At 41.5% G+C, this 13,115-nt stretch overlaps 1 protein-coding gene across 2 annotated transcripts in view; it reads right to left on the bottom strand.

Moving 5' to 3' along the window:
* The window catches only part of HPGDS (hematopoietic prostaglandin D synthase), a 210,853-nt gene that overhangs the window by 12,688 nt on the left and 185,050 nt on the right, over positions 1-13,115 (bottom strand). Inside the window, exon 2 of one of the 2 annotated variants that reach the window (XM_069855619.1) lies at positions 8,366-8,499. In XM_069855619.1, coding sequence (XP_069711720.1) covers positions 8,366-8,498 — 133 coding nt within the window. In that variant the 5' untranslated portion in view covers position 8,499. Of the gene's footprint in view, positions 1-8,365; positions 8,508-13,115 lie in introns of both variants that reach the window. The other variant, XM_069855618.1, reaches the window with a different exon arrangement.

Here is a 13,115-nt window from a genome sequence, read left to right as displayed (position 1 = left end):
GTCCTGCTTGCATGAAATTGTCCATGGCCTAGATGCTAAACAGTCTATGTTTAAGCATTTGTTTATTCCTCAAAACCTGAATAATTAATTGTTTTGCAGTCAAGCTTCTTAGATTGATGCCATAGTAAGGCAGCTGGATTGGTTGAAGATAAGGGGAAATAAGTGTCAGCTATGCTTCCTACTTGCAATATCTCCATCAAAATAAGTTCTCCTTTGCCTTGAAAACTAAATGTAACTGCTTTTCCTTTCCATTCATATCTAAATTGGATCATGCAAACCAAATATATGATATCATTTGTATCTTCCAATAAGAATTACAGAAATAATGCATCTTTTTGTAAGGCTGGCAGAAAAGCAAGAGCCCTGGGAAATTATTGGTCTGGAGCTGGAGTTAACCATTTCATCTAGAAGGGGATGACTGGGATGATGCTCTGATTTATCCTTAGCCCAGCTTAAGTGCTGGAGCTATTACAACTCGTATTCTCCTTGGAAGTTATTGCTAAGCCCTATTTTTCACTCAAAGATAGCTATTTAAACATCTTACCTAGAGTTTCATAGCAGCAAGTCACTCGGGAAACAGGACAACCACTCCCTTGAGTAATTCTTGTCTGTTGCCAGGTGCCTCTCAAGATTTATCTGTTGTCTTGAAAGTATCTTCAGTGCAATAATTATTCTGTCAAGATTCCTAAGTACCTTTCAAGCACCATTCCATCCTTCCTAAACAATTTATGGGATGTTTACAGCCATCAAAGCAATGAAAGCATCCATTGCAATGATGATGACAAAGAAGTCTGTGCAATGGCCATTGCTTCAGATTCCTTGAATGGGCCATAGAACAAAAACTGTTACTGTGTGCAAACCTAATATCTCAAAGGAATGGTAACTTTCTGCATCATTACAGTGGATCTTCTGCTATACTGTGATTTACATCAGTGCAGTGATGGATTATGTGAGGAGCCTATCACGTGGAAATGCAGATCTTGAATAAGTCTATTACGTGATAGAATATAGAACTTGAATTGACTATATATTAAATGGTAGTACGGTCAAGTCAAAGCCTGTTCAGAAAGAAATATAAAACATGACTTTGTTTACTTATTTAAATAATTAATGACTTCTATAGAATGAAGGGTCATGTAAAGCAGCTACTTTATAATTTGTCTAGTTTTTCAAATTCTGTGCTAAAGCTAGTTAATGCTAATACTTACAAGCTAGCTTTTTTTGTACTGTAATGCTTGCTTAGCAACTGGAAGTTTTACCAAAGATGATCTGATTAGTGACAGAAGGGAAAAAAAGAACTGTTGAGTACAGAAATTTTAATGTCAGAGTGTATAAGTCAAATTGCATGAGGGTTTATGTCATAATATGCCTCCCTCTCATACAAAAACCCCACCACTTAGGTGTAAACAAAATCAAATTAGACGGTATTTGTAGAAACAAGGAGTTACTTATTTGCCTGAAAGAGCATTAAGATGGTGGCTTGCTGGGGGCAGCCACACAAAAAATGCCAAAACAAAACCCCAAATCCATTATACTCCTCAGTCTAGATCAAAATTAAACTTTCAGCAGCTGCAAGTCTGCTTTCTAAATAGCCTTTCTGCACATTCATCTTAATGCACACTTTCTATTTTCCCATCAATTTTACAAGACAATTAAGAAAGAAGCCCTTTCTTCAGAATAATTACAGTATTTTCTGCTTTATACAGCATGATGATTTGGCTGGGAGGTTGGTATTTGTTGCAAAACCTTACTTTAATTTTGTGAAAACTGATGAAGCAAACCTACCATCTGTACCAAGACCTGACTCCTTGTGCTCTTAGGCAAACTTGAATTCCTTTATTTGTTCCCTTAGTAACTCAAGGAATATGAAGCATTCTCTTTGTCCAGACTTCTTGAGTATTTTTTTTCATTATTTTACTGCCTCATACTTGAAATTTTTATAAAGAGAGTATGTTCTACTTGCAGACTCTGCAGTCAAACTGGTTTCAGATCTTTCATAGGCAAGTGGGTAAAAGCAAACATGGTGTATGCAAGTGTGCATAGCACTTTATCCGGTATTTCTTAATCTCACTTCAATATATACTTAGTTAAATTAATTGGACCAATTTTAATGACTTTTGAGGGTTGCAAAGTAAGTGGTTTGTGAAATCACTATAATGTTAGCTGCCGTTACATCAAATGCAGCTGTAATCCCCCTTATTATTGCTAAACACTTACCACCCTTCAGTTTTCACCAAGATAAGACTGACTAGAATCTGCTACTTTATTTCTTTCCTTCTTTGAAGTAGACCCAGTTCAGGCAAAAGGGGGGAAAAACATATCCTGAGCTTCATAAGAAAGATCTGAACATAGAATATGAATGACAGCAGCGTAGAAGATCTCTCAGCAGCATGAAGTATGTCTTTGTGCGCACAATGGGTTGGATGGATCCCCTCATTTCATATTTACTGTTGAACATAGCAGTAATTGAACTTTTTTTTGACAAGGATCCTGTTACCTGCTTTCCTGGGGGCTGGTGCTCTTCAATCCCTGCCTCCGCGGAAGGAGCCGAAGAAGTTTTTGAAAATTCATGATTGTAGAAAATGCAAATGGTTTGTTTTCCTTGTGGGGAATTGTGCATCTCTGTGTTAAAACACACAAACGCTATATAACCTAGTCCCTAGCTAGGAGACAACTACTTCTTATGTTTATGTGCCTTAGGGCAGCCTCGGGCAGTGACTGGTGCTGTTGTTGTACATTGTAAGGTGTTCACTGCAAAACCTTGTTGCTACCCTTTATTCAGAGTTGTGCTGACTGATTTGCCTGTGGGAGATTACTTTGTCTGGAAATACCATGAGTAAGGATTGCCTCACAAAGGAGGAGGAGGTGGTAGTCATCAGTTAGTTGATGTCCAGGCAATTTCCTTAGCAGCATTACATTGTTATACATAGAAACAAAATATCTTTATTATTAATTTAGCTGACAAACCTCTCACCTTGCATATTGTCTGCAATGGAGATGCCACTGGTAGCAAATGCTACCTTTAGATTCGCAGGGATTCAGGAAGCCTTGCAGAATTAAACATTTAGCATCCTGTTATAAGATATAATAGCACTTTTAGATAAGTATCCAACTATTTCTTTGTAGGTATATGTTTTCCTGGTCAATTATCATGACACTTTCCAGTTCCTATCCACTGACTGACTGTCTAGAGAAATCCAAGGAACTCTCAGGCCAGCATAAATTTTGCACAGATGATTTCACAAATCACAGAATCACAGAATAACCAGGTTGGAAGAGACCCATCGGATCATCGAGTCCAACCGTTCCTATCAAACACTAAACCATATCCCTCAGCACCTCGTCCACCAGTGCCTTAAACACCTCCAGGGAAGGTGACTCAACCACCTCCCTGGGCAGCCTGTTCCAGTGCCCAATGACCCTTTCTGTAAAGAATTTTTTCCTAATGTCCAGCCTAAATCTCCCCTGGCGGAGCTTGAGGCCATTCCCTCTTGTCCTGTCCCCTGTCACTTGGGAGAAGAGGCCAGCACCCTCCCCTCCACAACGTCCTTTCAGGTAGTTGTAGAGAGCAATGAGGCCTCCCCTCAGCCTCCTCTTCTCCAGGCTAAACAACCCCAGCTCTCTCAGCCGTTCCTCATAAGGCCTGTTCTCCAGCCCCTTCACCAGCTTCGTTGCTCTTCTCTGGACTCGCTCCAGAGCCTCAAGATCCTTCTTGTGGTGAGGGGCCCAGAACTGAACACAGTATTCGAGGAGCGGTCTCACCAGGGCCGAGTACAGAGGGAGGATAACCTCCCTGGACCTGCTGGTCACGCCGTTTCTGATACAAGCCAAGATGCCATTGGCCTTCTTGGCCACCTGGGCACACTGCTGGCTCATATTCAGTCGGTTGTCAACCAACACCCCCAGGTCCCTCTCCTCCAGGCAGCTTTCTAGACAGACTTCTCCTAGTCTGTAGCACTGCCTAGGGTTGTTGTGCCCCAAGTGCAGGACCCGGCATTTGGCCTTGTTAAACCTCATGCCATTTGACTCAGCCCAGCGGTCCAGCCTGTTCAGATCCCTTTGCAGAGCTTCTCTACCCTCCAGCAGATCCACACTTCCACCCAGCTTAGTGTCGTCTGCAAACTTGCTAAGGGTGCACTCGATGCCTTCATCCAGGTCATTGATAAAGACATTGAACAGGGCTGGACCCAGCACTGAGCCCTGGGGAACCCCACTTGTCACTGGCCTCCAGCTGGATTTCACACCATTTCCCACCACTCTCTGGGCCCGGCCATCCAACCAGTTTTCCACCCAGGAGAGTGTGCGCCTGTCCAGGCCAGAGGCTGACAGCTTCTCAAGCAGAATGTTGTGAGAAACTGTGTCAAAGGCTTTACTGAAGTCCAGGAAGACCACATCCACAACCTTTCCCTCATCCAGCAGCCGAGTCACTTTGTCATAGAAGGTGATCAGGTTAGTTTGGCAAGACCTGCCTTTTCTGAACCCATGTTGACTGGGCCTGATCACCCGGTTCTCCTGCATGTGCTTCATGATAGCACCCAAGATCACCTGCTCCATGACTTTCCCTGGCACTGAGGTCAGACTGACAGGCCTGTAGTTTCCTGGATCCTCCCTGCGACCCTTCTTGTAGATGGCCACAACATCAGCCAGCCTCCAGTCCAGTGGAATTTCCCCAGTCTTCCAGGACTGTTGGAAGATGATGGAAAGGGGTTTGGCCAGCACATCCGCCAGCTCCTTCAGTACCCTAGGGTGAATCCCGTCTGGCCCCATAGACTTGTGGGTGTCTAGTTGGGCTAGCAAGGCTCTGACCAACCTCCTCTTGGATCACGGGAGCCTCATTATGCTCCTCTAGCTCCTGGGTTTGTACACAGACGGAACGACCCTCCTTACAACTAAAGACTGAGGCAAAGAAGGCATTAAGTACCTCAGCCTTTTCTTCATCCCCTGTCACTGTTGTTCCTTCTGTGTCCAATAGGGACTGTATGGTCTCCCTAGTCCTCCTTTTATTATTTATATATTTGTAGAAAGATTTTTTGTTATCTTTTACAGACTTGGCCAATCCAATTTCTAGCTGAGCCTTAGCCCTCCTGATTTTTTCCCTACACAATCTCACTTCCCTCCTGTATTCCACCCAAGAGGCCTGTCCCTTCTTCCAGAGCCCATAAACATTTCTCTTCCTCTTGATATCCCTCAAGATCTCTCTATTCAACCAAGCTGGCTTTCTCCCCTGCCGGCTTTTTTTCCGGACCACGGGGATGGCTTTCTCCTGAGCTGCTAGGACCACCCTTTTGAAGAGCTCCCAGCCCTCCTGGGCTCCCTTGCCCTTAAGTACTGTCTCCCATGAGACTTCGCCAACCAGCCTTCTGAAGAAATCAAAGTCTGCCCTCTGGAAATTTAATGCTATCGTCTTGCTAACTACCCTCTTCACTTCACCTAGAACAGAAAACTCTATCATCTCATGGTCGCTTAGTCCTAGGCGTCCACCTACCGCCACATCCCCCACAAGGCCTTCTCTGTTCACAAACAGCAGGTCCAGGAGGGCACCCTCCCTTGTTGGTTCATTCACCAACTGTGCAAGGAAGTTGTCTTCCACGCACTCCAGGAACCTCCTAGACTGCTTCCTTTCTGCTGTATTGTACACCCAGCAGATATCAGGCAGATTGAAGTCTCCCACAAGAATGAGAGGCATCAATCTAGAGATTGACCGCAGCTGTTTATAGAAGAGCTCATCAGCTGCTTCTCCTTGGCTGGGTGGTCTGTAACAGACTCCCATCACAAAATCTACCTTCTGGTGGGCTCCTCTGATTTTGACCCACAGGCACTCAACCTCCTGATGGCCACAATCCATCTCAATGGAGTCCAAGTCCTCCCTTACAAAGAGGGCTACCCCGTCTCCTCTCCTACCCTTCCTGTCCCGCCTGAAAAGCTTATACCCCACCATAGCCGTACTCCAGTTATATGAGTCGTCCCACCACGTTTCCGTGATGGCAACGACATCATAGGCTCCTTGCCCTATGACAGCTTCCAGCTCTTCCTTCTTATTTCCCATGCTTTGTGCATTGGTGTAAATGCACTTCAGCTGAGCTGCCAAGCCTTCAGCCCTCCTAGAGGGAACAGGGTTCGTTCCCAACTGCCTGGTAACTGGAGTAGCTAACACCAGAGTGCCTGCATCTCCCTTAGCTTCCCGAGGTGTGTTCTCCCCCACTTTCTGTGTGGTGAGGTACTGGTGGTCCTCACCCGCGCACCCTCTCCCAATCACCAATTCCCCACGTCCAGGCTCGTTCCTGTCTAGCCTGGGCTCAACCCCCTCCCCCTTCACATCTAGTTTAAAGCTCGATTTATGAGCTTGGCTAGGTTTCTAGCAAGGGCTTTAGCCCCCCTAGGAGACCCATGTGTCCCGCCCTTAGCGACAGAACAGCTCTCAGAAATCTGAGAACAGCAGCTCCCAAGTTTTACTGAACTTCTTATCTGCTTTGGAATTTCATCTAGGGATCAGTCATAGTAAAGGCTGCTATGAAAAGCCATTTTACAGAGAGTGAAAAATCTCAATTAACCCTTGGTAAACCTGCTAAGAAGCTTTTCGCATCACAGAAAGAGAAACAAAGACATCCAAAAGTTAAATGACTTAACCAACATTCATTAATGCAGCAGATACAGCTACAAATGGTATGACTTAGGATTTCTAGGGTGTACCTCTTCTCTCGGTGTTTTGGTGCTAATGGTGTTGCAACTGGGCATATTCTGTAGTGAACAAGTACTGCACATATAAAGCTTCACTGGGAGATTCATGATGTGAGCACTGAAGAAAAGCGTAGGAAGGATTTTCCTGCATTGTTTCTTGCACTGGCTTGGACATGTGGTACATCATCAATATGCAAAGAGATGCAACACCTTTACCTTGTTATGCTGTTAGAACATCGTGTCCTAGGACACAAATACTTCTGTAGCTTGTAAGCCACTACTTAATCTTTTTAATTTGTCCTACTTAAAAATCAGTGCACCAAACACTTCATAGAATTATACTTTACTAATGTTTTCTGAGTTTTGTTTCTGGACATAAGTGGGTGTGTGTGCATATGAATATGTGTGTAGTCTAGTATGGAAAAGGCCTATGCAGGCTTTCCTTTGTTCATCTGAATTCTGAGTCTCACCTTTAGTTTCTATCCCACTTCCCTGAGAACTGCAGTGCATGAGAAATAAGCTAAACCACATGGTCAATGGGCTTAAGCTCTTACAAAAAACGGTTTCTGAAGTCAGTCATCCCTAACTGAAAATATCTTGTTTCCCTGCTCCATTTACACTCTTCTCTGTGGGTTGCTAGCCAGTGTTTTCTAGATTTGAGGTAACCACAGATGGCTTCAGCTGCCACTTGGAGAGCAGCAGTGTTTGAGTAGTATTTGTCATTCAAGTTGTTGTGAACATTATGGAAAAGATCAAATATAACTGCACCCTGCAGAAATTTGGTAGCCTGCTGGCCGGGCTTATTGAATGGTATGAAAGCCTATCAGGAAACATTGCCTGACTAATAGAAAGCACCTGGTGAGTTAGTTGTGCCTTTTCCCAAAATTAAAGGTGTTATTCTTCAATCTGGATTTGAAAAGTCATGGCCTGCATAGCAAAACACGAGCCAAATCCACAAAATGAAGACACTGCTATCTCTGATTTCATATCCCCAGTCTCCAAACTCAAGATCTGTTTTATTTGAGTTACTAAGGCTAATCTGATGAACAAAAATAACAAATGGATCTAATAGCTGGAAAGAGGTCACTTTAACTCAAAAACATGATGAAATGGTTGAAGTATGGTAGCCTGCAGACTGCTCTGAGAAGGGCTTGTAGGGCTTGTTCTTAGGACCAGATATTTTCTAGCACATCTTTTGATCCTTTTGATTTCTCTTTGCTGTATCAACTGAATTCTTCTGTTTTCTCTCATCACTTTCCCTCTCTGAAGGCTTTTCTGGTTGCAAAAGGGTGTCCTTCTTGACACTTATTTGGCTTTCTAAAACCAGGATGATGTCCCTGATATAGACTTTGAGACCAAATCCTCAAAAAAAGCTGAGAAGATTAGCATGCATTTGATTAGTTTTAGGCAGACAAAGGATGAACTGAATTGATAAAGACTAAAAGCCCAGCTGGATGATAAAAGGTAAGTAATCTTAGATTGTCTGAAGATTTGGATCTGAATTTCTGTGAGAGCATCAAGAATAACATTTTGACTGGCTACACAAAAAAACCCAATCCCATAGACTTAATTAATCCAGGAATTAAGTGTATTTCTGCTCATGAAACATACAGGTACATCTTTAATTGTTTTTTGTTTTGACAGTGTTTCTAGTAAAGCTTTAGATATAGGATCCCATGCCACTTACTTGGTTTGATTTTGGGCCAGTCTGCTGCTTCTATCCTGTGGTCTTCATACTTCTTGCCAGAATAGGCAAAAAGGTAACGGCTGATTTCTGCTCGTCCTCGCAGATTGAAATATGTCAGCTTATACTGTGGCATGCCGGATCCCTGAAAGGGAATGCACAGTGTTGCTTTAGATATGGGTAACTTGACTGCTTTTTTACAAAAGTGCATCGTATGCTTGGTTTTGAAACAGATGCTCGTACAATGCAAAGGACATGTTACACTGAGCCATCATGTGTTGCACTTTGCAATCATTACATTAGTCACACCTTTTTGTTCTGCATTTATCTGCCTCAATATTCAGAAGTAGACAAGAGTTAAACTTGCAGTTTCTCCTTGTGTATTTCCAGAAAGACAGTTAGATTTTTTTTCAGATGTACTAAAAACTTCCAGGTTTCATTTATTTTTCTTGTGACTCCAACCTCAGGCTATTTTTCTGAAGTGTTTTTCAGAGGGCAAATCTAAAATCATACACTGTAACAGAAAATAGCTGATGTCCTGAGCAGCAATTTTGTTCAAGCCTGTCCTGCTCAGCCTCTGTTGCTTCTGGAGACCCTCATCCAAGACCAAATAATGAGAATTGCCAAACTACTGTGATTTTTCCCATTAACTATTACCATAGTTGTGTAGGCAATCAACTCAAGGTATTTTAGAAAGAAAATTTGCTATGGAAACCAGTCTACACTCTTGTTTTGAGGAAATTGTCATCAAATTCTCAGTTTCTTATCCTGAGAAAACAAAAGAAAACTTGACATGACTTTGTTAGGTTTCATGCGATTTTTTTGTTTTTTCCTTCAGTTCTAGTTAGGAATTATGTAACAGGAAGGCTCTATTTGATTCTCAGTGTAACAGGCAACAATAGAAAATACTCATGTGTTAGATGGTGTAAGGACAATGCAGGAAAGGTGAACAGCTAAGCATTTAAACCCTGAACACTGCACACATAGCACCTTAATATGAGAAATCTATGAGCTCAGCTGATGCTTAAATGTATTGGCTAAAAGAAACCAAAACAACCATCTACCTCCTCAAGCAAAACAAAACCTTTTCTTGTTTTGGCCTGAAAGTAGGCCTTACATGTCATTTACCATCCTTTTATAGCAGTCAGATTCAGAGTGTAATAAAGCACGTAACAGAGATCATCTGCACTAGGAAAGAATGGAATTTTTTCTAATGAGTAAGTGCTACTACATAACCTTGCAATAGAAACAACCCCCTATTTAGTCATCTTGCCTTTGAAAACATACGCTTGAGGGCAAGTGTATCATCAGCTTTCACTTCAGAGGGAGAGCCTCAGAAACTAGGAAAGCTTACACCAAACTCATGCCGAAAAGAGCAAACTGCCTTTGCCACTTCCTTCTCAAAAGCTGAAACATCAACTTCCCGTCAGGAGAGTAGCAAATGAACACACTGGAGGGTGCTTAATTTATTGTGATAGTTACTTGTTTCCCTACAGCACACAGCACTGTCAGAAGAGATTATTGGTAAATGGAGATTTTTTTTGCAGCAGGTGGCCCAGCAGAGCTGGAGCAGAAACAGAGCTACCAGTGGAGATACCTACAAGTGCTTCAAAACAAAGTCACCACTACAATTATTTTTTTTTTTTTTAAGTCAAGCAAGTGTGTTTCTTTGTGCTGGATAAAAGAGAGAAGATGCAGGCAAAATTAGTTACATTAGAATGTGATTAGTATTGTAGATGTGTTAATTACCAGTAAATACCTTCGTCTGCTGCTTGGCAAAAGCAGCTTGAAGATTACAGGTGTAACTCTTTCTTTCTCTAAAGAGAGAAATTTTGAAAACTCCAAGTTTTTGCAGCGTAATTTAGGTAAGTGGCAAAACTTTGCTACTCTGTTTTCAAATTCTGTGCCCAGATTTATTACTACTTATGCTTTAATGTGCTTATATAATATCATTACTATAGTAGTCTTATTATACTTTATGCAGGATGAGTTTGGATTGTAAGTCTACAAAGTTAATGTAAAAACAGAGGATGAGATTGTAGCCTTTTTTTCCCCATTTGTCCCAGCTTCTGATTTTGTGTGTTCATTTGAGACTGAGAGATAACTTTTTTTTAAAGAACACATGTCATCTGAGGTGCAAATTAGACATGACTTAGTGATTTGGGGGTAAAAGGGGAGAAAAAACCCACTTGGTTCTTAGTTTCCTATTTTTTTAGAGGTAAGAAAATACTACTGATTCAATCTGCATTTGGAGAGGATGTGACCTTTAACGTGCAAAACCCTCGTTGTGTCCACTTCCTTTCTTTAGGGGTGTCTGCAGAGCCTTTTTTACAAGCAACAGTAGAAGCTTCAGTGCTGTGGAATGATTACACCACTCATATGACTCCAGTATCTCGGCTATCGCCAGCCTGCATTAGTAGTCCACAAACGGAAGGCACTTAAAAGCACAAGAATAGAAGATTTTAAGCTACAGTCAGGAGGAAGGCAGTAGACAGCTATATACAGAGCAGGCTGGAAATGAGTGGAGCGTAGCATTTCTAGTGGCAAGTATCTTGAAAGAGTTTAATTCTTACTGTGGGGGAACTTTATATACAAAGATGTGTATAATCAAGAATAGTGAGGTGATGTCAATAAAAGAGAATTTTGGATGAAGATCAGGAAGTCCTTCTGGCTGTTGTGGTAGATAGTGGAATATTTTGGTCTGTCAAGGAAGCAGTGGAAACTATTGTTTGAAATATCTAAAGCAAAGCTAAACAGATTTCTACTGAATACACCATAAGGAGTAATCAAATATTTGCAGTGCTAATGCACGCTTAAGCTTATGATTTTTTTTTCCATTTGTGAAGAAAAAAAAACAGTTCTACAAGAAGTTTACCAAAAATACTTGACATTTTGAAGGCCTCGGTAGCTTTACTGTAAGCATATTTTTGTAAATATTTGTAGGTTTTATTTTTTATTTGTATTCATTGTGAAATGTCAGGAGTAGTGCTTCCTAAACAATTACAGATACGTTTCTAAATGAAAGAAATGGTTATATTCCGAACAGCTTTTTGCTGAACATGGAAATGAATTTATTTTTGTTGTTTTTTCTTTATCCTCGTTTACCTTATTTTCCTATTGTGTGTTGTAAAGGAATGGATTATGAAGAACAAATCGAAACCATTAAAAAAACATATAAAATTATTAAATGACTGAAATTTGTCACTTCTAGGGGAAACAGGCCGATTTGCAATCTTCAAGTTTGTGCTTCTGTTTTTAGGGAGGGGGCGGGGGAATCCTTAAAACTCTTTAAGAGTAAACTCTCTAGTTTTGGATGTAGTTATGGCTTCCAAATACTGGAAGGTGTTGGTGGGAGGAGGATCTTAGTGCCTAGGTTGGCCAAACATTTAGCCAACTGCTTAATGCTATTAAAACTCTTCAGGTGAGTTCACTGCAAAGTCAAGTGTGTGTAAATGCAGGAAGGGGCTGATTTACTTCCACCAATAAACCTATCAGCTAAGCAGTGTTGTTTTGATTTCTAAAGCGATGAATACATGGCTGGGACCCACCTGTACACCTGTCCTGCCCTACATTGACAGAGCCTGTGGAAACTTCAGCCCCAGTTTTGACGCATACAGCTTTCAATGTAGTGAACTCAATTAGTGGGACTTTACTATTAAATTGGCTTTAATTCTTAAAAGTTGTTGACCTGCTTAGCTGATTTATTAGCTTTTCTGTGCGGCTTTCTTAAAGTCAGCTTAACTGGCTTTCACATACCTTTGAACACAAGATTAGGGGATCTCATGATTGAATTCAGCCTTTGGAACCACTTAGTGATAAAGTCACACAGAAAATCCTAGAGCAGGTCAAACGTGCGTGAAAGTGGCATACCTCACATTACTCATAAGTGAAAATTCAGGTTGAAGTTACAATTATCTTGGGCATCTTAAGCCAGATCTCAAATAATTTAAGACTGTTAATGTTTTTATGGAGATACTATATTAACTGATGAATTTGAGTTACTTTTATTCCAGTTAAACCAGGACCTAGTCATCAATTTGAAAACTTCAAGCAACATTAGAGCCCAGGAAGGAATCAGGGTCATTCCTTGAGAAGTAAAATGCTGAATTTCAGATAGCAGCTACACAGAAAAGAAAGTGCTGACAGACTGGAAACTGTATGAACGTACAGAAAGGATACAGAAGTCCTAGTGTCTGCAAGGTATGCAATACTTTTGCTTCTATGAGATGACAGTGTTTATGTCCTAACTCTCTTTTAAAGTATAAACCACAAGCACATTGCCTGCACTTCCTTTGCTCAAGAAGAGTTTTGGGGGCATGCCCTGTGCAACCCTGAGCAGGCTGCCTCTGCTAGCCGAGGAACAGTCCTGAAGGCCCAGCCTGAGCTTTTGCCCTTCGTAAGTAAACACCAAAGCTGAACTTTGTAGAGGAACAGTGTTTCATCTCTGTTTTGGAAAATCTGGCCATCGAAGTAATAGAAAGAAATATTTCTTGGGTTAGTAACAGACAACAAAAACTGGATGCAGATACTCAGTATGTGAATTCAGGGGGGAAAGAAAGTGAAAACAAAAGGAAGGACTTAATTTCATTTTCTCTGATAAGGCTATTAATGTTCGAGGCTACAGGCAGCAGGGAGCTTTTTCCTGAGCTGGGGGTGGAGGGAAAGAAACAAGCTAAGTTGAGCTATTTGTTCACCTCCCGTCAAGGCCTGACAAAGGACCTTGTGGTGCAAAGTCCCCTTTAATTGTACTTTG

Source organism: Phaenicophaeus curvirostris, chromosome 4, assembly GCF_032191515.1.
Source record: "Phaenicophaeus curvirostris isolate KB17595 chromosome 4, BPBGC_Pcur_1.0, whole genome shotgun sequence".
Taxonomy (NCBI): domain Eukaryota; kingdom Metazoa; phylum Chordata; class Aves; order Cuculiformes; family Cuculidae; genus Phaenicophaeus; species Phaenicophaeus curvirostris.
The sequence above is the reverse complement of the archived record's forward strand: the minus strand, read 5'-3'. Positions and strand labels throughout refer to the sequence as shown.